This window comes from Carcharodon carcharias, chromosome 2, assembly GCF_017639515.1.
Source record: "Carcharodon carcharias isolate sCarCar2 chromosome 2, sCarCar2.pri, whole genome shotgun sequence".
NCBI classification, from domain to species: Eukaryota; Metazoa; Chordata; class Chondrichthyes; order Lamniformes; family Lamnidae; genus Carcharodon; species Carcharodon carcharias.
Genome location: NC_054468.1, coordinates 20,457,913 through 20,482,901, shown reverse-complemented (window position 1 = coordinate 20,482,901; position 24,989 = coordinate 20,457,913). Strand labels below are relative to the sequence as shown.

The following is a 24,989-nucleotide window of genomic DNA, read 5'->3' as shown; positions in this document are numbered from 1 at the left end:
ACCCAACCCAGCCCAACCCAACCCAACCCAACCCAACCCAACTTAACCCCAACAAAATTTCGCAAGCAGCTTCTCTCAGCCTCTGCTAATTAACTGCCAAGAGGCATTTCAAAGTACACCAGAAGTTCTGAACCACTGGTATTTCTCTCCCTTTGTGGGGACACTGCATGGTCCCCCATCACCGCCTTTACTGCGACAGCTGAGCTACTAAGCCTTTGGAACCTGTGTTCACTCAAAGCATATCTGTTTTAATAAGTAAGGATGAAGATATTTACTGTCCTGAGAATGGTGCTGTATTGACTGTAAGTCACTCTTGATGAAACAATGATCTACTGATCCCATATACTATATAGGGAAAGACACGAGTGTTTCAGAACTAAGCTTAGTTACTTATAATTCTTGCATGTTATGCAACTGTAGTTATTCTCACTTATTATTTACTATTTTCTACACATGCTGGCCTAGACAATGACGCCCACATCCCACAAATGAATAATAAAAATACGCTGCAACTTGCATTCCAAATAGTTCTCCAGTCTAGCAAAATGGACTTTATTTTCTGTTTTGGATTTTTTAACTTTTACACTTTGGACTATGAGAGGCAGCATGTAACGTCTTTCACATGCTGCATCCTGTCTGCAGAAGCTACCTGCTCACAACAGACAGCTGTCAGATGTATCATCTTAAGATGTTAGTCTTTGTGGGGTGTTATACTTCAGAGTATTTGAACAGAAAGATTTTGGTGTAATTTATATTAAAATGATAATATTAATTTCAATTCTCAACACAGGGCATCTCGAAATGTAAATCAGACTTAAACGAAGTGCCTGTCCGAAATGCAGTTTCTTGCAGAACTATTTCCACTTAAAAAATGGCAGTTCATTCATAAATAAGTGAGAATAATTACAGTTGTAAAGCATGCAAGAATGATTAGTAACTAATAGCTTAATCTCTTGGTTCTTAAACACTCGTGTTTACTGTTCAAACCTATAATGTTGCGATGGCTCTTTCCTTGAGGGTATCAGGAATGACTGACAGCAAACTTTTCACTTGGGAGGCAATGGCCAGTTTGATTAGTAGCTACGCTGGCCAATCCCCAAATATGGAAAACTCAGAGGGATGTTAGGTCAAGCTCTTGGCTTCCTGCCCAGATAAGTAGTAAGAGAAAAAAGAAGTATGTTGTCTCAGTTGTCTTGTGGGGCCTGGTAACATGAGAACATAAGAAATGGGATCAGGGGGTGGACCAAAAGGCCCATCAAGCTTGCTCTGGCATTCACTATAATCTTGAGTTTCAGCTCCACTTTCCCACCTGCTCCTCATATCCCTAGATTCCTCGCGAGGCCAAGATCCTGTCTATCTCAGCCTTAAATATATTCAATGATGGCACATCCACAATCCTCTTGAGTAGGGAATTCTAAAGAGTCACAACCGTTTGAGAGAAGAAATTTCTCCTCATGTCAGTCCTAAATGATTGGCCTGTTATCCTAAAACTGTGCCCCCTTGTTCTAGATTCCCCAGCAGGGGAAACAATGTCTCGGTACACATAAAAACAGAAAATGCTGGAAAAACTCAATAGGGCTGGCAGCAAATGTGGAGAGAGAAACAGAGTTAATGTTTTGAGTCCGTATGGCCCTTCTTCAGAGCTTAAGAGAAGTGGAAATGTGATGAAATTTATTCTGTTTAAAGGGGGTGGAGTAGGTGAATCTGGGTAGAAGGCCAGTGACAGGTGGGGTCAAGGAGAGATTGACAAAGATGCCATGAACTAAAGGACAAAGGGAGTGCTAATGGTCGTGGTAAAGGCTAAAAAAGGTACTGATAATGGCATAAAGATAAGAATGTGATAATAGCAGAACAAGGATAGCATTGTGTGAAGGAACAACATGGAACAAGTAACAGATGGCCCCTTTGGGGATGGGGTGGGGAAGGAGGCAGTGTTGGGGAAAAAGGGATAGAAAATAGGATAGAAGGGGCGATAAAAAAGGGGAAAAAACCATGGATAAACAACTAAAAATAAAAATAAGTGGATAAAAAATAAAAATGAATGTAGAAAAAAGGGGATTAAAAAAGGGGCAAGGATGGAGGAGAGAATTCATGGTCTGAAGGTGTTGAACTCAATGTTAAGTCTGGAAGGCTGTAAAGTGCCTAATCAGAAATGAGGTGCTGATCCGAAGGTGTTCCACAAAGCGGTCACCCAGTCTCCGTTTGGTCTCTCTAATGTTGAGGACACCACATTAGGAGCAGTGAATGCAGTAGACCAAATTGAAGGAGGTGTAAGTGAAGTGCTGCTTCACCTGAATGGAGTGTTTGGGCCCTTGGACGGTGAGGAGGCAGGAGGTAAAGGGGCAGGTGTTGCACCTTCTGCGGTTGCATGGGAAGGGGATGAGGTGTTGGGGGTGATGGAGGAGTGGACCAGGCTGTCCCAGGGGGAACGGTCCCTATGGAATGTTGCTGGATCCGCTGAGTTTTTCCAGCATTTTTTGTTTCTGTTTCAGATTTCCAGCATCCGCAGTATTTTGGTTTTATCTTAATGTCTTGGTGTAACCTGTCACAGCCCTTATAGTAATTATTGTTCTGATAAATGTAAGACTGTAACTTTCAGAATAATACTGTGCTGTAAGATCACATGATCTGTATAAACCAATGAGTTAGCAGCACAGGAACCCTCTAGCAGAGAGTTCTTCTTTATTATAGAGTTAGATGCCCATATGTCGCTGCAGTTTCCACCAAGAAAAGTTGCCTGGAAAATCAGCTCTGTAACAGCCGTTCATATTCTTGAATGTTTCAATGAGATTATCTTTCATTTTTCTAAACTCCAGAGAATACAGATCCAATTTACACAGCCTCTCATCATAGGACAACCCTCTCATCCCAGAGACCAATCTAATGAACCTTCGCTGTACTTCCTCCAGTGCAAGTATGTCCTTCCTCAAATATGCAGACCAAATTGCACACTGTTCCAGGTGTGGTCTCACCAAAGCTCCATAAAATTGCAGCAAGGCCTCTTTATTCTTGTGCTCCATTCCCCTTGCAATAAAGGCCAATATGCCATTTGCTTTCCTAATTGCTGGCTGTACCTGTATGCTAACTTTCTGTGTTCCTTGTATGAGTACACCCAAGTGCCTCTGAAAATCAATATTTCTAAGTTTCATGCCTTTTAAAAGATATTCTGTTTTTTGTATTCTTCTGACCAATTTGAATAACCTCACACTTCCCCACATTATACACCATCTACCACCTTGTCACTTACTCACTTAGCCTGTCTATATCTCCTTGCAGCCTCTTCGTGTCCTCCTCATAGCTTGCATCCCAGTTCGCTTTGTATCATCAGCAAACTTAGATACATTACTCTCTGTCTCTTCATCTAAGTCATAAATATAGATTTTAAATAGCTGGGGCCCCAGCACTGATCCTTGCGGGACTCCACTAGTCACAGCCTGCCAACTTGAAAATGTTTTGCTTATCCCTCTTCCTCTTCCCGTCCATTAGCCAATTAATAACACCCCAAACCCATGAGCCTTTATCTTATGCATTAACCTCTTGTGTGGCACCTTATCGAATGCCTTTTGGAAGACCAACTGTACTAATCTACTAATTCCGCTTTATCTTTCCAACTAGTTACATCCAAACAAAAATTTAATAAATTTGTTAAACAGGGTTTCCTTTTTGTAAAACCATGTTGACTTGTTCTAATTATTCTATGCTTTTCTAAATGCATTTTTAAGACTTCCAAAATAATAGATTCCAGCACTTTCCTGATGACTGATGTCAGGCTATCTGGTCTGCAGTTCACTGTTTTCTCTCTCCCTCCTTTCTTGAACAGCGGTATTATATTTGCAGAGAAAGCACCCTCCAGGCAATTTTAATCTCTCAGTTCTAAAACATTTCCAATATCTATTGGAATAAAAACAAAAATGCTGGAAATATTTATCAGATCGGGCAGTGTCTGTGGAGAGAGACAGAGTTAATGTTTCAGGTTGAGATGCTACCCGACCTGCTGAGCATTTCCAACATTTTTTGGTTTTTATTTCAGATTTTCAGCATCTTGCTCTTGTATCAGATATCTACTGATATCCTTACATAACGTCGACCAACTAGTTTGAGAGAACCTTCTAGAAACAAGAATAATTTATCCTGCAAACAGAGAAATTAAGTTACATCTGTTATTTTCTGTTACATGGACGACTGCAAAAATAACTTGGAATAATGTGAGGCTTACTATAGAATGTTACTCTTGTCTGCTCACTGTTTTGTAAAATACAATAGCCTTTTGTTTCATAAATCAACGTGTCTCACTAAATTACTCATTAGACTTAATTTTGGAAGACTGAAGATGTACTCAAGATGATATGTGGGATCACAGTATCCAGTTCATACAATAACTTATTGTGTCAGCCATGGCTCACGTTGGTACCACTCTCACCTCAGGATCACTATATTGTGGGTTCAAATCCAACTCCAGGGGCAGAATGTTACAGGCCCCCATCAATGTGTTTTTTGCAAGGGGGAGGGGGGCGTAAGATTCCCTGGGTGTCCGACCAGCCACTTGAGTGTCGCTTCCTGCCCATCCTCAATTTTGGGGCTGGGGAAGGAAGTCATCCTGCCCGGTCTTTGAGTGGGAGAGGTGAGGATGTGTTTCCATCACTGGCACCCTTTCCCGATCAGGGACCCCCACCCACCCACCCTCCCATTGCCCAGGTGTACCCTCTCTGCCTACCTGGCCTTGCCATCACAACCTCTGTTCACCTCTGCACTCTGTACCCTGGATCCCTTCTGTTCCTTCTGCGAGACCCTGGACTTACATGGTCCTGTTGGCTCCAGCATTTAGTCCGGTTGGACTGCTCTTAAACCGCCGGGACAGTGTTGGAGTCCCAGCAGTGGCCGTTGCTCCCAGTGATGCTGCTGGGACTAAAAGCTGCTGGCTAATCAGGAAGGTGGAGAAAGCACATAATAAGAATACATCTGTGTACGGTGGGGTAGAGAGCCTTTGGAGCTTGGCAAAGGCAAGGAAGATACAAGACTGTGCAAAAGAGAACATGAATTATAGGGTTCTGTGGAAATTAAGCAATTCTAATCAAGCAGATTATAAGTGGTATCTTACAGTGCATTTTGTTACTTTCCATAAAGTCTTCATCTTCTTGATCCACTTTACTTGGGTTAGTGCAATAAGTTCTAATATTCTCATCCAGATACCAGCTGAAGTTTTCATCCACCACTGAGAACATTAGGGCAAACTCTTCACTTGGCATTTTGCCCTGTTTTTTCTTGCCAGTTAAAACACCTATAAATCAAACAGGGAAGTGGAAATAATTAAGCAATTCAGCAGTGTTTTTATGAGTCTTCATTGAGCTAAGCAGATGTTTGGTGGGTAAAATGGGAAAAGTCAAAGGGCAACTTAAAAATATTCAAAGCTTAAAGAAGTAAGAACTAGCATCAATTAATCGCATTCTACTTTACAGCCAATGAATTAATTTTGAAGTCATTGTTGTATGGATAAACACAGTCGGCCAATTTGTGCCCAAGAAAGTCCCATAAACAGCAAATGCCTGAATGATCAGATAATATGCTTTTGATGATGCTAAATGAGGAATAGGTCACCAGGCAAATGTCCTTCTCTTCGGGTAGTGCCGTGGAGTCTATTAACTCTACCTCACTTTATTGGTCTCAACTGAAAGTTAGCACTTCTAGCAATGCTATACTCCCTTTGTACTGCACTGAACAGTCCACATAAAATCTGTACTCAAGTCTGCAACGGAACTTCAATACACAACCTTCTGCTTCTGATCTGACAGTGCTTGAGGATAGACATCAGTGCTAGATTAGGCTTGTTCAATTTGTACAGCTCAAGTACTTTCTATAATGTTTAGTTGGAACACCATCTATTAGGCTCAGTGGACCGAATGGCCTCCTTCTATGCTGTAATGGCTCTAGGGTTTGGACATACAGTTAAATCAGTGGCACAAAACATATTATAGCCTTTTACCCTTTTAATTGATAGTGTACAGCCACTCCCTCCCTTTCCGGATGCTGTTTCAACACTTTACATTTCTGCTGCAATGTCAGAATGTGGATTACAAAAGAATATTGTGACACCAACATAACATACCGCTCAATGGACAGAAATAAAAACAGAAAATGCTGGAAATATTCAGCAGGTCAGACAGCATCTGGTGGAGAGAAACTGAGTTAATGTTTCAGGTTGAGGTGACCTTTCATCAGAAAGTTTCGTCGACAGTTAATTGCAATGTTAACTGTTTCTCTTCAAAGATGCTGCCTGACCTGTTGAGTGTTTCCAGCATATTTTTGTTACTATTTCAGATTTCCAGCAGCTGCAGTAGTTTGCTTTGGTACTCGAGGGACAAGCCCTGGATAGGTCCCTGATTTCCTTAAGTCCCTGACTTCAGCTTCATTGTTGGTATTTTGCAGCCTGTGGTAGTGAAGACCTGTCTCCATAACTCATACCAACTCTCCTCTGCTGTCTAGCATCTTAGGCCTCATTCTCAATCACAGGTTTCCAGTCAAAGTGGTCAACATGATGCATTGGATGGAGATATGTTTGAGTGCATTGTGGACCCAGGAGACATTTAACTCACTTTGGCTAATATATGAGTATGCAGAATGCCTGATGGTTATGTCTAAATCGGGGACTCACGTAAATATAGATCATGCCCAGGGAGGTTGTCATCTTAATTATTTGATGGGTATGACCTGGCCTTTGTGGAAGAGTTAGTTTGTTTTTAGCTTGGTTCAATAATGGCAATGTTACTTCTGAGTCAAAGGTTTCAGTATTTGAGTCCACTCCAAGGTGTGAATGCAAGCTTACATTTAAGCACAACAATGAGAGAATGCTCTGAACTGACTGGCAGTCAGATTTGCTTATTCAATGACAGTGAGCACTCTTCAAAAGTAATTAATCACTAATAAAGCATTTTGGGATCTTATATAAACGCTCATTTTGAATTTAGCCTTGTGATATCCTTTTCTCTGAGCCTTTGAATCTGATCCCGAGAACTTCTCTTTGCATCAAATTGGAGAACCTGCCTACAAACCTTCAGGAAGCTACAGGCTTCCCCCAGGTTGAGGTTATTAGAGATTATTTGGGTGCTCCTGGATCCTTTGCAAGCTGATAAGAAGGCTTTAGCTTCCTCGCTGTATCACTGAAGTTGGGTTTTTCCATGGTAGACCTTAAGGTACCAGTCAACATTCCCCCAGTTTAGAAAGAAAGATTGATTTTGACTCATGCTCACTTGAAACATTAACTCTGCCTCTCCACAGATGCTGCCAGACCTACTGAGTTTTTCCAGCGTTTTTTTGTTTTTATATCAGGTTTCCAGCCTCTACAGTATTTTGCTTGTATTCCCCCAGATTAGCATTGCCTGGTCCTGGATGCTGAGCATCCATTTTATTTTGGAGCTAATGTTATTTAGAATTACATACAATGCACAGCAGAGAAACAGGTCATTTGATTTAACCGTCCATGCCAGAATTTATGTCCACGTGAGCCAAGCTTTGTCCTGTTTGATGACAGGACTCCAGAGATATCTCTGTTAGGTTTCTGGCATTGCTGACCTGAAGACAAGCAATTCCAGTAAAGATCACACCTGTACCAGGAGACAGTGGAGTAAGCCAGTTTTTACATGCTTGGCTTTTTCGCAGGCTTCATTTTTACATTTCTCCGTTACAATATCAAGCTATGAGCTGCACCAGTGCAACATGTTATCTCCAGCAGAGGCTCTGCACCTTGGAACAGATCAGTCAATCATTACCTTTTTTGCAAATGATCAAAGGACCAATAAGACCGGTTGAAACATCTCTGGGTGCATCGATATGCGAGTGATAAATCCTTGTCGAACAGTCGATGTCACTGTCACCTGGGGTTTGATCTTCTGTTAGGTTCCATGTGTAAGTGTATTGTGTTTCTGGATTTACAATGTCATCCCTTTTCTCCAGGATTGTGGAGTTGTCAGGATAAAGTGCACCTAGAAACCCAAAGGACAGGATTAATTTCATGTTATGCTGCAATAATATCCCTTTTATACTTGCAAGTTTGCACCAATATGAAAGAGATATTTATTTGTATTGAGAAAATTAAAGTGAAAGCCAACAATAAAGGACACTGCAAAGATTGAAAACAGTAGGCCAAATGAGGGAACAAAATCATGAAGTTGGGAGATGATGCTTTTTATTACCATTAAAGGTAAGTTCAACTTTGTGGTGAACTTTCAGTTTTACCCTTTTTTGAGCTTGGGTGAACTAGCAAGGGATGTACGGAATCTAGAAGAACTGGGAAAGGACATATAGCAAGAAGGAGCACTGTGAGGACTGTGGTGTTTGGAAGCACTGGGAAAGAGCAAGGATGGATGCTATAATGACAATGGGGGGATAGATGGAGGAGAGGTCCTAGGGCATGGGAACTACTTTTGAAGTGCAGCCACTGTTATACCCAGTAAGTGCAGCAGCTAATCTGTGCAAAGCAAGCTCCCACAAACAGCAATGAGATGAATGACCACTTAAGCTGTTTTAATGATGTTGGGTGAGGAAAACTGTTGGGAGACCACCAAGGAGATCTCTGCTTCTCTTCAAAATAGTGCCATGGGATCTTTTATGTCCACCTCATTGTGCAGAGGCTTGTTTGATGTCCACCTCTGAAAAGGGGGCACTGCTGACAAAAGTGGAGGTGAGCCAGTGTTGAGGAGAAGATGGCTTACTCCATATGGAGCAGCTGGGAACAATAAGAAATGGAGAAGGGAGCAGGAGTATTGGTGTACTTGTTCAAGTCCAGACAGATCCGGTGAAGAAATCAGGGAGAATGATGAATGATAATGCAACATGATCATAGTGATGCATCTTTTTTTTGGCTTTGGTTAGCGCTATTTGGTGCTGTGACAAAGGCATGAAGCTGAGGGATTGAAACTGGACAATGAGCATAAATCTGAGATGGATCTTGTGTAGCTTTGTGGAAATGTAAATGATGTTATACATGTGCAAGTTGTATTTGTGGTGGATTGTATCAAGGGATGGTGGCAGCTTGTGGGTTAATATTCTCTATTTTTCACGCAGATGTAAAGATGGATGTTATTATTTTTAAATATTTTTGGGAATATGGTGGTATTCTGTAAAGAAGGCAGTGAGTGAGTGTGTGTGTGTGTGTGTGTGTGGAGAGATGAGAGGTAAAGGCGCTAGATGCGTGTATTTGTAATGAGAGGCTACGAAGTTGAATGTATGCGTAAATAGGTTGGGTTTTAAAATTTGCATCAGGTGATAGGTAACTTCTCAGCTGTTACATTTCAAAGGGAGTTTAGAAGTGACAAGGGACTTTTACAACTTACAAAGGTTTCATAAGTAAACAAGGGAAGTTTATTAAATTTTATTTTACCCAAAAGTGGAGGCAATAGGAAAACATGAAAGATTTTTATATTTTGGGAAGAGGTGCTTAGGAAAATGGGGGAGAATATTGAGCTTGGCGGCCAGGCACGGCTGAACATGAAATAACGCGCGATGACATTGGGCAAGCGTCGTCGCCTAGTCCCACACTGTTTCGGAGTCGGCAGCCCACCAACAATTAAAAGGCCTATTAAGGCCATTAAAAAAAATCATTAAGTTCAAATTTACGCTGCCCGTCCAACCTCACGGTTGTCGGACAGGCGAAAACGCCAAGCGGCCTTTGCACCTTTTAGGGAACCTCATCCCGCCCGTGGATGAGATTTCCTAAAGCAAATAAAAGTAAGATAAAAATTTTACACTTGAATTAAAAGCATGTCCCTAATCATGTGACAGAGTTACACGAGGGGACATGTTTTGTGACATTTTTATTTTCTTCATTAGTTTTCTTAAACAGCGCTTCATCTCCCTGAGGCAGCTCTGTGCCTCAGGGAGATTGAAGCACTCTTTCACACGCATGCACGAAGTTTGCTCCAGGCCCACTCTCCCTCCTCCCCCTGTCCGCACAGGCAGCGCTGAGCTGACCTGCCCACATAAAATCGCGGTGCGGTGCCGATCGTGGGCGGCGGTTGACTTCCTGACCTCCCCCCCACCCCCCACCGCCCTCACCGAGCACCCCCACCAAGGGCAAAATTCTGCCCATGGAGTCTAAGATCAAAGGAGAAAAAGATATTTAAGAAAAGATGTTTAGTTGAGTTGTGTTGGCTGCATGGGGGAGATGTCCTGAGACCTGTGCTGAGAAAGGCTGTGAATTTGAAGCAGCCATACAGTTTCAAGCCAGAAAAGTCTTTGTTTTCAGAAAACAGTCTCTTTCAGAGCCCTTCTTTCAGGGATTTCCACAGAAGAGTGAAAGAGAGTGAGAAATCATGTAGTATTCTTTACTAAAGTGACAACAGTTTTTGCCTTGGGTAATATTACTGGAATTTTATGGTTAAAATCTATAAGTTTATAGTTTACTTGTGTGTTCTGACCAAGTGGTTTTTCTGGGGAAAGTTTCATAAGACTGCTTAACTGTGTCATTTTAATCTTGTGTACTTAAGGGTTTTTTTCTTCTTGTCAACAAATCTTCTAATTTTAAAATCCTAAAAGTGTTACTGGGATTCTATGCTTCTGGGATCAGTAGTTTTCCCCTCATTTTCAAAATACAAAAAAAAAGTTATGATCAGTAAGACAAGTTTCCCTCTGGGATTTGGCCTGCTCAGTGATTAACATCAGCTCCAGCCACAACACAGAGTAATCACAACTGCAGTTACTCTTTCAAAGCAATACCAAGGAAAGGCACAGTCATTCTCTGTGGAGTTGATAAATCTTGTGTAACTCATTGTGGCCAGTTATAGTCTATCTCTCACTAGGCAGATAAGAGCAAAGGGAGAAAATAATAAACATCAGCCAAGAAAAAGTTACCTTCATTTCCTTTTGTGTAGGTGAAACCATGTGGATGAAGTGAATAGGGTCGAGAAGCAAAATTCCTCAGGTGAATGATGACGGTATCACCTTGTTCAGCCTTTATAATTGGTCCTAGAAATCCCAACCATTTAGGTTTTGCAACCTCCTGGGTATAATTGCCATCAGTATATTCCACGTACACAGCTTTCTTATAGATACTTCCTATCCTGGTTGGACCCCGTTTCAGGAATTCAGATGCATGCCTGCATATTGTAAAATACAATTATCATCAATGGACACAAAGGAAGAAAGGACTTTTAGTATATAGTGCCTCTGTCCCAAAGCATTTCATAGTTAATTAAATTCTTTTGAAATAAAGACACTGAAGCCAAAATCCCACAAAGAGCCACGTGATAAGTAACTGTATAATCTGATTTTTGATGGTGTTGGTTGAGCAATTACTGTTTGCCTCGAGACTGGGAGAAAGTCACCTGCTATTTTTCAAAAAGCTTTTATGTTTTTATTTGGTATAATTAGTTGTGTAATTATGATTCCATCTAAAAGACAATGGACATTAAATTCATTTGCAAAGTTCCACTTCCATTGGTGCTACTAAGGCCTACCTGAGATCTTCTTATGTATGAAACAACAATGGCCACACAATGTTACTGCAGAGGAGTGGGTGTTATGGCACAGCGGATGATAAATGCTAAGCTGCTCAAATCCAGAGGGAAACTTGAAACAACTGCCACAACTGTTTTGCAATTTGCATTTTTATTTCAAGATGCATGCTTTTAATTCAGTAGTAATATGTCCATTGAGTCTTAGAGGTTTTTTACAAAACTAAATTAAACATTTATTAATAAAATAAAAATTTTAAGCATATACATAGGTATACAAATTATTACTATGATAACTTCTAGCTCCCCTAATTAATCTGACTCCCAGTTACACTCCTGTTAAGGCAACAGTAAAAACAAAATAGATTTTAACAGAATCAGGCAAAGCACACGATACCCTGGATAGCGATACTCGTTGTGAATTCTCTTAGGTTCAGTTCCTATAGGCAACAGCTTGGTACATTGAGGCTGGAGGCATTTCACACTTGTTAGATCTTAGAATTCCTTCCTCTTACCCACAGCTTTCTCTCCTTAATAATTATTTCCCCTTTGAATGCAAATTTCATTGTTTCAATCTGTCTTTGGACTTTATCTTTCTAATAATAAAAATCATTCACAGTACCAATTTTATCTGTAAGCTTTGGGAAAAATAAACACACTATTTGGCTTCTGGCTAAGTGTAACATTTCACCCTCTCTTTTGAAATTAAAACTACTCTGGTTTATCTAAAAATGCAAATTTTCCTTTACACCTCATATTCTAAAACTTTAGCCATGTTTACTTATTTAGCATTTCAAACCTAGCTTCTCTTCTGATACATCAAAACCTTTATACCAGCAGTCTTCAATTCAATTAAGTCCCCCAACACACATACAGACCCACACACAGACTATCCAGACCCCACTATTCCTACTTTACAATAAATCCCAATAATATTGTGAAAATTATTATATTTTTATGACGTGGAGCATGCAAGTGTGTGCCAAAACATTGGGAGCATGTTACTGTGATGCCATTGATGTGAACGGGTTGATGCAAAGACATGTAAGGATATGTTTAAGCTTATTGCAAAGGGGCAGTGGAAATAAGCTGACAATTCTTGGAGCATGTTACAACTTTTGGAAAAATGTTGTGGCTTGCAAAGCAGTCTTTTCTAAAGAACTGCTACAGTTGTGTTTTTTAAACAACCTTTGATGCAAACAACGTTTCATAACTTGGGGATGGTTGCACAACCACCTGTGAGATGCTTGAACATTGAAGGAGACAAAAGGCAAGTACACCCAGATGTTAAACAACTACCTGCAGGAGGAAAATGTGAGGAAGCCGAATGCGGGTGATATTTTGGACTATATTCAGTTTGATGTGGAATGGTCAGAGACTGATGGCCAGAAGCAAATCAAGCGGCTCAGAATGATCAACACAAGGACAGTTGCTATGCAGCAAAAAGATCAAAGGAGGCTAAGAACCTTCATCAGCAGAGCGCCGTCAGAGATAGTCTATCATGGAGAGAAGTCCTGCTGAAAGCAGTCTACCTAGACTCACTGCCTATGGCGTATGTGTCTCAAATTGCTTCTTAATTCCTTAAGTTTTAAGCTTTTTGATAATAGAGTTGTTGTGTTTGCAATAACATTGTGTCAGTTGTAATTTTAATCTCTCGGACATTACAGGCAGATACCAGAATTGATCAAGATGGGCCCTGTTCTGGAGCTATTTAAAGGATCGCTCAACAAGTTTCAGGAAAAGTGTGTCTGAACAACTTTTACCAAGACTGGATGGAAGCACTGTGATTAATTGCTGAAGACATTTGGAGATCTTTATCGCAAACAGGGTGGGTGGAAAGGCCAGTGTCTTACCCAGATATGGGGGCAGTTGCTGTGATACCACATGGTCTGCATCATGATATGGAAATGAAGATGAGGAAGCCGGTGGGTGGGGACCACATGCAACAAGACACAGTAAATGGAACCATTTTGTGAGAATGTGCTGCAGGGAAGAAGAACTTGCCACTTCGACATGGACTGACTATTCCCCCAAAGTACATCCATGTCACACTCCCCTTCACAAAGTCCCACTGGCCATCATCAACCAATAAAGACCATCCTGCCCCTAGTGGAAAAATATGGGCTCCTTCCTGGCCTCCACCTCTCTGTGTACAGGACGGTGTCAGTAAAGCAGGCAGCCCTTTTTCTCACCTGGTGTGCCATCCTCCTTGTCCCTCCGCTCAAAAGTAAGATTATCCAACAGCCGTAGTACATTGCTGCAATTTCCTTTTTATAGGGATTGACCTTTTAAAACAGAAAGGCCGCCTGGAGCATGCGATTCCTTCACAATGCTGCTCACCTCCCTGCACTGAGCAGAGGAAAGGATGCTAGTATTTGCAATGGAGACCAGGTCACACTGCAATCATGGAAACATGGTGGGTACACAATTTTACGTGCGACCCATCTTGTTTTTAACAGGCATGGGCAGTTTGCAAATCATGACTCACACGCCCAAATATCAGGACAAACAATTTCTAGCCCAGCGCATCTGACCATGCAGCATTTCCCTTAATATTTGCCAAAAGCTCAGTAAACGGCTTCTTTCCAAGTGTATATCCAATTTCCTTATGACGTTTACAATTAAATCTTCTTCCACCACTCTTTTAGGTAGTCAATTGTCACGAAAGTATAATAATTCTCATAATATTAGTATAATTTATTGTAAAAGTAGGTCAGTAGTGGGGTTTGGATAGTTTGTGTGTGTGTGTGTTGGGGGGTTGGTGGTGGGGGATTTAATTGATTTGGAGACAGCTGGTCTGGAGGCTTTGACTCATCAAAGAAGCAATGTTTGAAATGCTAAATACATAAACATGGCTGAAGTCTTAGAATGTGAGGTGAGGTGAATTTGCAGTTTTAGATAAATCAGGGCAGTTTGAATTTCAAGGAGATGGTAGGATGTTTATACCTAGCCAGAGAAATTAGACCAAGTAGTGTGTTTTTTTTTCACAAAGGTTACTGACAATATTAGCACCATGAATAGATTTATATTATGAGAAAGGTTAAGTTCCAAAGGCAGATGGGAACAATGTAATTTACATTAAAAGGGAGTAACAAAGGAGGATGAGGCTATGTGTCATGGAAGGCATTGTAAGATGTACCAGAAGTGTGAAAAGCCTCCAGTATTTGCACATTAAGCCTGCTGTCTACAGAAACTGAAGCTGGGAAAAGCTATTTTGAATCCTACTCTCCAGGGTATTGTGGGAACTTGCTGGCATCTGTTTAAATTTTTTTTTAACCGTTGCCTTAACAGGGGTGTAACTGGAAGCCAGATTAATTGGAGGTTTTAGGAGTTATTATAGTAGGAATTTGTAGCCTTATGTTGGTGCTTGAAATTTTTTCTTTTATTAATAAATGTTTAATTTAGTTTTCTAAAAATCACTGAAGTCTTGGTAGACTTATTACTTCCGAATTCAGAGCACGCATCTTGAAATACAATAGGACTTGCAAAACCGTTGTGACCGCGTGACTAAGCTTCCCTCGTGGGTTTGATCCACCTGGCACACATCTTTTGCCGTGTCATAACAGAATTCCGGATGATAACTTGCTGCATAAAAATGTTTCTCCTCATTTCCACTCATTTTTTTCCTCAATTATCTTCAACCTGCAACCTTTGGTTACTGACCCTCCTACCAGTGGAAACAGTTTCTCCCTATCCTACTACTCTATCCCCAGGTCTGGATGGACTCCACCCTAAGGCCTTGGAAGAAGTGGCTAGTGAAATAGTTGATGCACTGGTTTTAATTTTCCGAAATTCCCTAGATTTGGGCAGGGTTCCATTAGATTGGAAAATAGGAAATATAACTCCTTTATTCAAAAAGGGAGACAGAAAACAGAAAAAATATAGGCCAGTTAGCTTAACATCTGTCTTAGGGAAAATGTTAGAAGCTATTATTAAAGATGTTACATCAGGGCACTTGGAAAAATTCAAAGTAATCAGGCAGAGTCAACATGGTTTTGTGAAAGAGAAATCATGTTTAGCCAATTTGATGGAGTTCTTTGAAGGAGTCACATGTGCTGTGGATAAAGGGGATGCAGATGTTCAATTTCCAGAAGGCATTTGATCAAAGGTTATTGCAGAAAATAAAAGCTCATGGTGTAGGGGGTAACATATTGGCGTGGATAGAAGATTGGCTGGCTAACAGGAAACAGATAGTTGACATAAATGAGTATTTTTCTGGTTGGCAGGATGTGATGAGTGGTGTGCCACAATGATCAGTGCTGAGGCCTCAACCTTTTACAATTTATATAAATGAATTGGATGAAGGGACCGAAGGAGAGGTTGCTAAATTTTCTGACGAGACAAGATAGGTAGGAAAGTAAATTGTGAAGAGGACGTAAGGAAGCCACAAAGTGACATAGATAGGTTAAGTGAATGGACAAGGACATGGCAAATGGATTATAATGTGAGCAAATGTGAAATTGTTCATTTTGGCAGGAAGAATAAAAAAGAAGCTTATTATCTAAATAGTGAGAGATTGCAGAGCTCTGAGATTCAGAGGGATCTGGGTGTCCTAGTGCATGAATCACAAAAGGTTAGTGTGCAGGTATAGCAGGTAATTAGGAAAGCTAATAGAATGTTATCATTTATTGCGAGGAGAATTGATTACAAAAGTAGGGAGGTTATGCTTCAGTTGTATAGGGCATTGGTGAGATCACATCTGAAGTATTGTGTACAGTACTATTCTCAATGTAAATGTGTTAGAAAAAGTTCAGAGAAGGTTTACTAGACTAATACCAGGAATGGGCTGGTTGTCTTATGAGAAAAGGCTGGACAGATTAAGCCTGTATCCACTGGAATTTAGAAGAGGAAGAGGTGACTTAATTGAAACCTTTAAGATCCTGAGGGGTCTTGACAGGATGAATGTGGAAAGGATGTTTCCTCTTGTGGGAGAATCTAGAACTGGGAGTCACTTTTTAAAAATTAGGGTTGTTTATTTAAGACAGAGCTGAGGAGAATTTTTTTCTCTCAGAGGGTAGTGAGTCTTTGGAGCTCTCTTCCTCCAAAGGTGGCGGAACCAAAGTCTTTGACTATTTTTAAGGCAGAGCTCGATAGATTCTTAATTAACAGCCGGGTGAAAGGTTATCGGGGGTAGGCAGGAATGTGGGGTTGAGGTTACATTCAGATCAGCCATGATCTTATTGAGTGGCGGAGCAGGCTCGAGGGGCCGAGTGGCCAAACTCCTGCTCCTAATTCATACGTTCACATCCTCTATCAAAGCCCTCATAGTTTTGAACACCTCTATTTAATTTCAACTTAACCTTCCATGTTCTCAGGAGAACAATTCCAGCTTCTCTAGTCTCTCCACATAACTAAATTCTCTCTTTTCCTGTATCATTGTGGTAAATCTCCTCTGCACCCTCTCCATGTCCTTGACATTCTTCCTAAAGTTTGGTGCCCAGAAATGGATCCAATGCTCCAGCTGACGACTAACCAATGATTGAGAAAGATTTACTTTTTGTTTTGTACTCAATGCCTCTCTTTATGCAGCGAAAGATTCCATGTTCTTTTTTTTTAACCTCCATGTCAACTTGTCCTGCTGCATTCAAATATATGATCTCGAGGTCTCTCTGTTCCTGCACTCCCTTTAAAACTGTGCCATTTAATTTATATTGCCGATCCTCATTGTCCCTGCCAAAATGTTTCAGTTCAGGCTTCTAACTGAATGAAAGAGAAAGCCAATGCATTCTGGAGAGCCTCCCCAAAGGACTTTCCTTAAGGCACAGGCAGTAACAATAAAAATCTATCTCAATGTAGCACGGAGATGCCCTTTTAAAACGTCTTTCAGGATCACTGGATTCAATCGTAGGCCGGAATTTTCCAACCCCTCACTCCGGTGGGATCTTCTAGTCCCACTGATGTCAATGGCCTCCCAGACCTATCACAGTGGAACACGCAGGGGGGACTGGAAGATTCCGGCCATGGCTTATCTGTTGTCATCCTATATGATATTACATAGTATTTTGTAGTATTAACAACGTAGAGCAGAATTTTACAGCAGCCCTGTTGCAGTGGGGATGGGGCTGTAAAATGCAGTGGGCTGTTCAAAAGTCCGTTGACTTTGGCAGGACCATAAAAGGCCAATGGCATAACATTCCTCTCAGAGAAACAGAACATTTGGCACAATAGGTCCATCCAGCTGCTTATGTGCCAATCACCTTTCTTCTAACCCCATTAACATATTCTGCTAGTCCTTCCTCCAGCATGCATTTATCTAACTTCCTCCCTGGGTAAAGAAATTTCTTCCAAATTCCCTTTTGGATTGCTTAGTGACTATCTCATATTAATGACCTCTAGTTCTGATCTCACCTGCAAGTGGAAAAATCTCGATTTTTACCTTACCAAACAATTTCATCATCTTAGGGACCTCTAGTGAGCCCCAGCACTGATCCTTGTGGAATATCACTTCCCATCCTTTGCCAGGCATAAATAATTGAGCTAAATATTGCGCAAGAGAATTATGTTGCTTGCTGGCGAGAGGCTTATTCAGCAATTTGAGGGTTAATGATACACAACTCCTGTGGCCTATTTTTAAAAAATTATTTCGTGGGCTGTGGGCATCGCTGGCTAGGTCAGCCTTCTTGACCCAGAAGAAACTCATTCGTAAAAACATGGAACCTACCAGAATGGATATGCATTAGAGGAACAATGCCTGTTTATCAAAATCTAAAAAACAAGTCCGACTGAGATCCAAAGACTCTTTGAAAACTGGAGATGAAGCATAAAGCACCTTCCATGCTGTATGGTTCATTGTCACACCTGTTGCATTTAACCATTGGGACTCCAGGAAGCCAATTTCACACAACCTATTGACATTACCCCTGCAGGTACATTTTAACAACATGCCAGTTTGTTCCTGGCTTTAATCGTTACACTGGCACTAACTCTCAGCACCAAGACCATTAGGCTAGTGTCAGTAGCCCCTCCACCACTGAAGCCCTTTTCTGTTACCAGAACAAACTGTCCTGCACACCACATTAAACATTTCAAAATGAGCAAACAGTGGGAAGCAAACACTATCAATTAATATTTCAACAGGGAAGGAAAACCTAAGAGGAGCTGAGCTACTCTGATTGCTTTGCTGATAAAGGAGGCGGCACGTGGAACACAGAGACTGACTCTTTTTACTCTTTGCCTTTCAAGAGTAATGACTTTCTCTGTCGGAGAAGATAAGAAATAGGGACTTAAGCAGGCCACTTGGCCCTTTGTGTCTGCTCTGCCATCTAGTGAGATAATGGATTACCTTCCACCTGAACTCTATTATCCCACCTAATCCCTTGATTCCCTTAAGGTTCAGAAATCCATCAATTTCAGTCTTGGATACACTTAGGTCAGGAATTTTCCTATGGCGGGCGGGCTGAGCAGGAGCGTAATATCGGCCGGTTGCGCTCAGTGTTACCTGTGCGGGCGGGGGGTTGGGGCGGGGGGGGAGGAGGGGGGAGAGTTGGGGCCAGTGCTCTTTCGCGCATGCGGACAACAGAGCGCAGCAATCTGTGAGGCACAACGCTGCCTCAGGGAGTTTCAATCGATCTTTAAAAAAAGAAACGAAAGGTTTAAAAAGTATTTAAACATATCTCCTCATGTGGCTGTGTCACATAAGTGGGGACATGTTTTTTATATTTGTGGAAATTAATTTATTTATTCAATAAGAGCTTCAGAAAACCTCATCCCGCCCATGGATGAGTTTTCCTGAAAAACCCGAAGGCCGCTTGGGCTTTTGCCTCCCCGCCAACCTTAAGGTGGGACAGGCAGCGTTCTCAAGCATCTCAATTGGTTTCTTAATGGTCTTAATAGGCCGTTAACATTTCAGCGGGCACACAGCCGACTCCAGCACGTGCCCGCCAAACGAAATATCGCGATGGCGCGCACCAGAGTCGGCTGCGTGTCCGCGTGTCAATTTACGCATCACCGTGTTGGGTCTGCCCCGCACACCGACTGGAAAATTCTGCCCTTAGTGACTGAACAGCCACAGCTCTCTGGGAGTAGAGAATTCCAAATGATTCCAGTTCCTCTGAGTGAAGAAATTTCTCCTTATCTCACTCTGAAATGATTGACCCTTTATCCTGAGACAATGACCCCTAGTTCTAGACTCTCCAGCCAGGGGAAACAGTCTCTCAGACTTAAAAATACCTTGGAAAAACTCAGCAGGTCTGACAGCATCTGCGGAGAGGAGCACAGTTAACGTTTCGAGCCCGTATGACTTAGTTCTGTTGAAGAGTCATACGGACTCGAAATGTTAACTGTGCTCCTCTCTGCAGATGCTGTCAGACCTGCTGTGTTTTTCCAGATATTTTTATTTTTGTTTTGGATTTCCAGCATCCGCAGTTTTTTGCTTTTAGTCTCTCAGACTTATTGGCCTCCAAGAATTTTATGTTTCAATAAGATCACCTCTCATTCTGCTAAACACCTGAATTCAAATAAACTATATACAGGTACATAAAATCAGAGAGTACTCTAAGATAAAGATTACAGGTTTGTTTATCTAGTTTACCAGTCAAAACTAAATTATTAGCCTGTCTTTCTCCTTCAAATGCTGACCAGCCTCCAACATTTACACCACCCTCAGCTTTTCTAATTCATATTTCAAGCAATTGCAGGTTTTCTTTTTGTCTTAACGTTCATATATACTCACTCATCCTTTTCGATCGTTGTACCAGCAATTATATTTCTGCCACTAGGAGCATAATTCCAACTGATTTCCCTAATACCGAAATAATGCTCCCGGTTTAGGGCCCTTGAAACAGCACTGAAATGTAACAAGAAGAAGCAAATAGCTGGCACTGTCTTCATCTTATCATGGAATTCTTCAGCTGAGAGGGAGAGAGAGAAATTAGAAGAATCTTTAAATGATTTGGAAATCCCACATTTATAAGTCAGGGGAGGAACCATCAGCGGTGTTTGATTTACCCGACCAATGAGAAAAGGGAGAATTGCAAAAGAATGTTGGTGTTGTAATTTAGATAAACAGGCATTGTTCCTCCAACGCATGTCCATTCTGGCAAGTTCCACAGGTTCACTAATGATTCTTTTTTTCTAGGTCAACAGCAGGTCACAGGTGTTGTTTCTGACTGCTACACAGGCCTCACGTTGGCAAACAAAATAAATCTCTTGTGCAATACTCAACGTAATTATTTTAACTTTGTAGGATCACAAAGAACATGGACCGTTCTATGTTAAATTTTAATTTTCAATTTCACTTTATTGTCTACATGGAAATTCATTTCAGGTACATTGCTCGCACATTTAAAAACTATATATAAATGAATAACAACAACAAAAGGAAGAAAATCACCCCATTACAGAGATTGAATTTTAATTAAAATATTTATTAAAAATTATCCAATGCATTAAAATAATCAGTCAGTAAGAGCTGTTATGACGTGGCAGATGACGTGTGCCAGGTGGAACAAATCCACAACGAAAACTTGGCCATGCTGTTATAATGGTTTTGCAATTTGTATTTACTATGAGATGTTTGGACTGAATTCAGAAGGACTGAGTCCACTAAGACCTTTAGAAATTTAAAAAATCAAGTTAAGATATTTATTAACAAAAGGAAAGATTTCAAGCACATACATAAGATGACAATTACTTCATACTACAACAAATCCTAAAATTCCTAACCTGACTCCAAATTACACATCCCCTTTAAGGCAACAGTCCAAAAGAGATTTTAAGTTTAAAAAGCAAGCCAGAAAGTTACCACAGTACCCACTTGACAGTAGAATTCCAAAAGCTTGACTCCAACTTCAGTTACTGGACACAGCAGACTTTTGCAAAATGGCTGGAGGCTTCCTGGAGGCTGTTTCTCACATTCCTGTTAGATCTAACATTGCCTCCACCCCAACATAGTCTTTAATTCTCCTTTATATATGTTTCTCCCTCTTTAATCTGTAAATTCCATTGTTCCATATGTCTTTGGAGATGTACTATTCCCATAATATAAAAACTTTCATGTTGCCAATATTGTCAATAACCTTCAGGAAAATAAACACACTACTTGGCCTTGCTTATCTTGCTAGTTGTAAGCATCTTAACATGCCTTTGAAATCCAAACAACTCTTTCACTTATCTGAAAATGCAAATTTCCTCCACACCTTACATATTAAACCCTATCTATGTTTACTCATTAGCATTTCAAGTAAATTTCTACACGTAACATCTTTTGATAATTCCAAGCCTGCAGTCTATCTGACTCCAAGGTAATTAAATCACACAGACCGAACCATCTACACTCTTACCCATAACCTACTTTACAATAAACCAGAATAATATTATGAAAATTATTATACTTTTGTAATAGTGCACACACTCATCCATATATCAAACTTCTGTTAAAAGTCCTTATAGAGAAGGGCAGAGTTCAGGAACCAGTTTGTCCTACATCTGAGGGATTCTCGCCTTTCCTTTGAACAGATTGAACAGTAAAACTGAAGCAGTGGGTGGTTCTCATTGTCTATGACACTCTTCACTTCCATGAAAATTCTTTGAGAACAGATTTTGTTAAGAAAGATCATGTCCATAAATACTCTTCCTTCTTGGTTCAGTAATCGCTGTACTGTTAAAATGTCTGGTTTCCTGAAACAACAGCACCAGGCAAGACATCCAAAAAGGATGGCACTCTCAACCACATCTCTATAGGTTGTAGGCACTATTCAAAAAGATTTTAATTTTCTGAGGTAGTATAGTCGTGTGTTTCCCTTGGCCACCACATCTCTATACTATTCCCTCCAATTCAACCTGTCATCCACTTTGTCAGCTCAATGCTTGGAGTTAGTAACTATTCCAATGTCCACATCATGAATCTTCACAGGAACAACATCATTAACTGGCTTTTCCCTAAAGCCTATAACTAGATCAGTCCCTCTGGCATGCTTCATTATTCAGTTAGACCATGACTAATCACAGAATCACACCGTGCAGAAGAGGCCTTTCGGCCCATCGAGTCTGCACCAACACGTGAGAAACACCTGACCTACCTACCTAATCCCATTTACCAGCACTTGGCCCATAGCCTTGAATGTTATGACGTGCCAAGTGCTCACCAAGGTACTTTTTAAAGGATGTGAGGCAACCCGCCTCCACCACCCTCCCAGGCAGCGCATTCCAGACCGTCACCACCCTCTGCAGAAAAAAAGCTTTTCCTCACATCCCCCCTAAACCTCCTGCCCCTCACCTTGAACTTATGTCCCCTTATGACTGACCCTTCAACTAAGGGGAACAGCTGCTCCCTATCCGCCCTGTCCATGCCCCTCATAATCTTGTACAGCTTGATCAGGTCGCCCCTCAGTCTTCTCTGCTCCAATGAAAACAACCCAAGTCTATCCAACCTCTCTTCATAACTTAAATCTTTCATGCCAGGCAACATCCTGGTGAATCTCCTCTGCACCCCCTCCAGTGCAATCACATCCTTCCTATAATGTGGCAACCAGAACTGCACACAGTACTCCAGCTGTGGCCTCACCAAGGTTCTATACAACACAAAACATGACCTCCCTACTTTTGTAATCTATGCCTCGATTGATGAAGGCAAGTGCCCCATATGCCTTTTTCACCACCCCACTAACATGTCCCTCTGCCTTCAGAGATCTATGGACACACACGCCAAGGTCCCTTTGTTCCTCAGAACTTCCTAGTGGCATGCCGTTCATTGAATACTTCCTTGTCAAATTACTCCTTCCAAAGTGTATCACCTCACACTTTTCAGGGTTAAATTCCATCTGCCATTTATCTGCCCATTTGACCATCCCGTCTACATCTTCCTGTAGCCCAAGACACTCAACCTCACTGTTAACCACCCGGCCAATCTTTGTGTCATCCGCAAACCGACTAATCCTACCCCCTACATAGTCATCTAAGTCGTTTATATAAATGACGAATAATAGGGGACCCATCACAGATCTCTGTGGTACGTCACTGGACACTGGCTTCCAGTTACTAAAGCAGCCTTCTGTCATCACCCTCTGTCTCCTACAACTAAGCTAATTTTGAATCCCATGTGCATTTGCCTTCTTTATAAGTCTCGCAAGTGGGACCTTGTCAAAGGCTTTGCTGAAATCCATATAAACTACATCAACTACACTATCCTCATCTACACATCTGGTCACCTCCTCAAAAAATTCAAGCAAATTTGTTAGGCATGACCTTCCTCAGACAAAGCCATGCTGACTATCCCTGATCAAACCTTGTCTCTCCAAGTGGAAATAGATTCTTTCCTTCAGAATTTTCTCCAATAGTTTCCCGACCACTGACATGAGACTCACTGGCCTATAGTTCCCTGGCTTATCTCTACAACCCTTCTTAAATAGCGGAACCACATTAGCTGTTCTCCAGGCCTCTGGCACCTCCCCCATGACTGGAGAGGAATTAAAAATTTGGGTCAGAGCCCCTGCGATCTCCTTCCTTGCCTCCTTCAGCAGTCTGGTATACAAATCATCCGGACCTGGAGATTTGTCCACTTTTAAGCCTGCCAATACCTCCAATACCTTGTCACTCCCTATATCAATTTGCTCAAGAACCTCGCAGTCTCTCTCCCTGAGTTCCATACCTTCATCCTCATTCTCTTGGGTGAAGACGGATGTGAAGTATTCATTCAACACTCTACTGATGTCCTCTGGCTCCATCCATAGATTGCCCCCTTGGATCCTAATGGGCCTTTCCCTGGTTATCCTCTCCCCACTGATAGAATTATAGAATACCTTGGGATTTTCCCTACTTTTACCAGCCAGAGTTTTCTCATATCCCCTCTTTGCTTTCCTTATCGCTTTCTTAAGCTCCACCCTGCACTTTCTGTACTCTACTAATGCCTCTGCTGATTTGCTCCCTTTGTCCCTGTTAAAAGCCTCTCTTTTCCTTCTCATCATAACCTGAATATCCCTGGTCATCCATGGTTCTCTGGGCTTGTTACTCCTTCCTATCACCCTAGAGGGAACATGATGAGCCTATACCTTCCCCATTTCCTTTTTGAACACCCCCCACCGCTCCTCTGCAGATTTCCCCACAAGTAGCTGTTCCCAGTCTACCTTGGCCAGATCCTGCCTTATTTTACTAAAATCCACTCTCCCCCAGTCCTAAACATTTTTTTGCAACTTGTCTATTTCTTTGTCCATAACAAGCTTAAATTGTACCATGCTGTGGCCGCTATCACTAAAATGCTCCCCCACCACTACCTCAGCCACCTGTCTGGCTTCATTCCCCAGAATTAGGTCCAGCACTATGCCGTCCCTTATTGGACCCTATACATATTGATCTAAAAAGTTCTCCTGTACACATTTCAAGAAATCCACTCCATCCAAGCCCTTAACACTATGTCTATCCCAATTAATGTTGGGAAAGTTGAAATCACCTAATGTAATTACCCTATTGTTATTATTTTTACACACCTCTGCAAACTGTGCACATATTTGCTCTTCAATTTCCCACTGACTACCTGGAGGTCTATAATAAACACCTAACAATGTGGCTGCCCCTTTTTTTATTCCTAAGCTCTACCCACAAAGCTTCATT

General features: G+C 41.4%; 1 protein-coding gene across 1 annotated transcript in view; it reads right to left on the bottom strand.

Annotated features, from left to right (window-relative positions):
• LOC121275365 (ceruloplasmin) overlaps nucleotides 1-20,347 on the bottom strand; it is a 52,898-nt gene extending 32,551 nt beyond the window's left edge. The window contains exons 1-4 of the mRNA XM_041182887.1: nucleotides 20,116-20,347; nucleotides 10,843-11,087; nucleotides 7,764-7,976; nucleotides 5,099-5,278 (exon numbers count right to left, since the gene is read on the bottom strand). Coding sequence (XP_041038821.1) covers nucleotides 5,099-5,278; nucleotides 7,764-7,976; nucleotides 10,843-11,087; nucleotides 20,116-20,273 — 796 coding nt within the window. The 5' untranslated portion in view covers nucleotides 20,274-20,347. The remainder of the gene's footprint in view (nucleotides 1-5,098; nucleotides 5,279-7,763; nucleotides 7,977-10,842; nucleotides 11,088-20,115) is intronic.
• Between the last annotated feature and the right edge of the window lie 4,642 nt (nucleotides 20,348-24,989).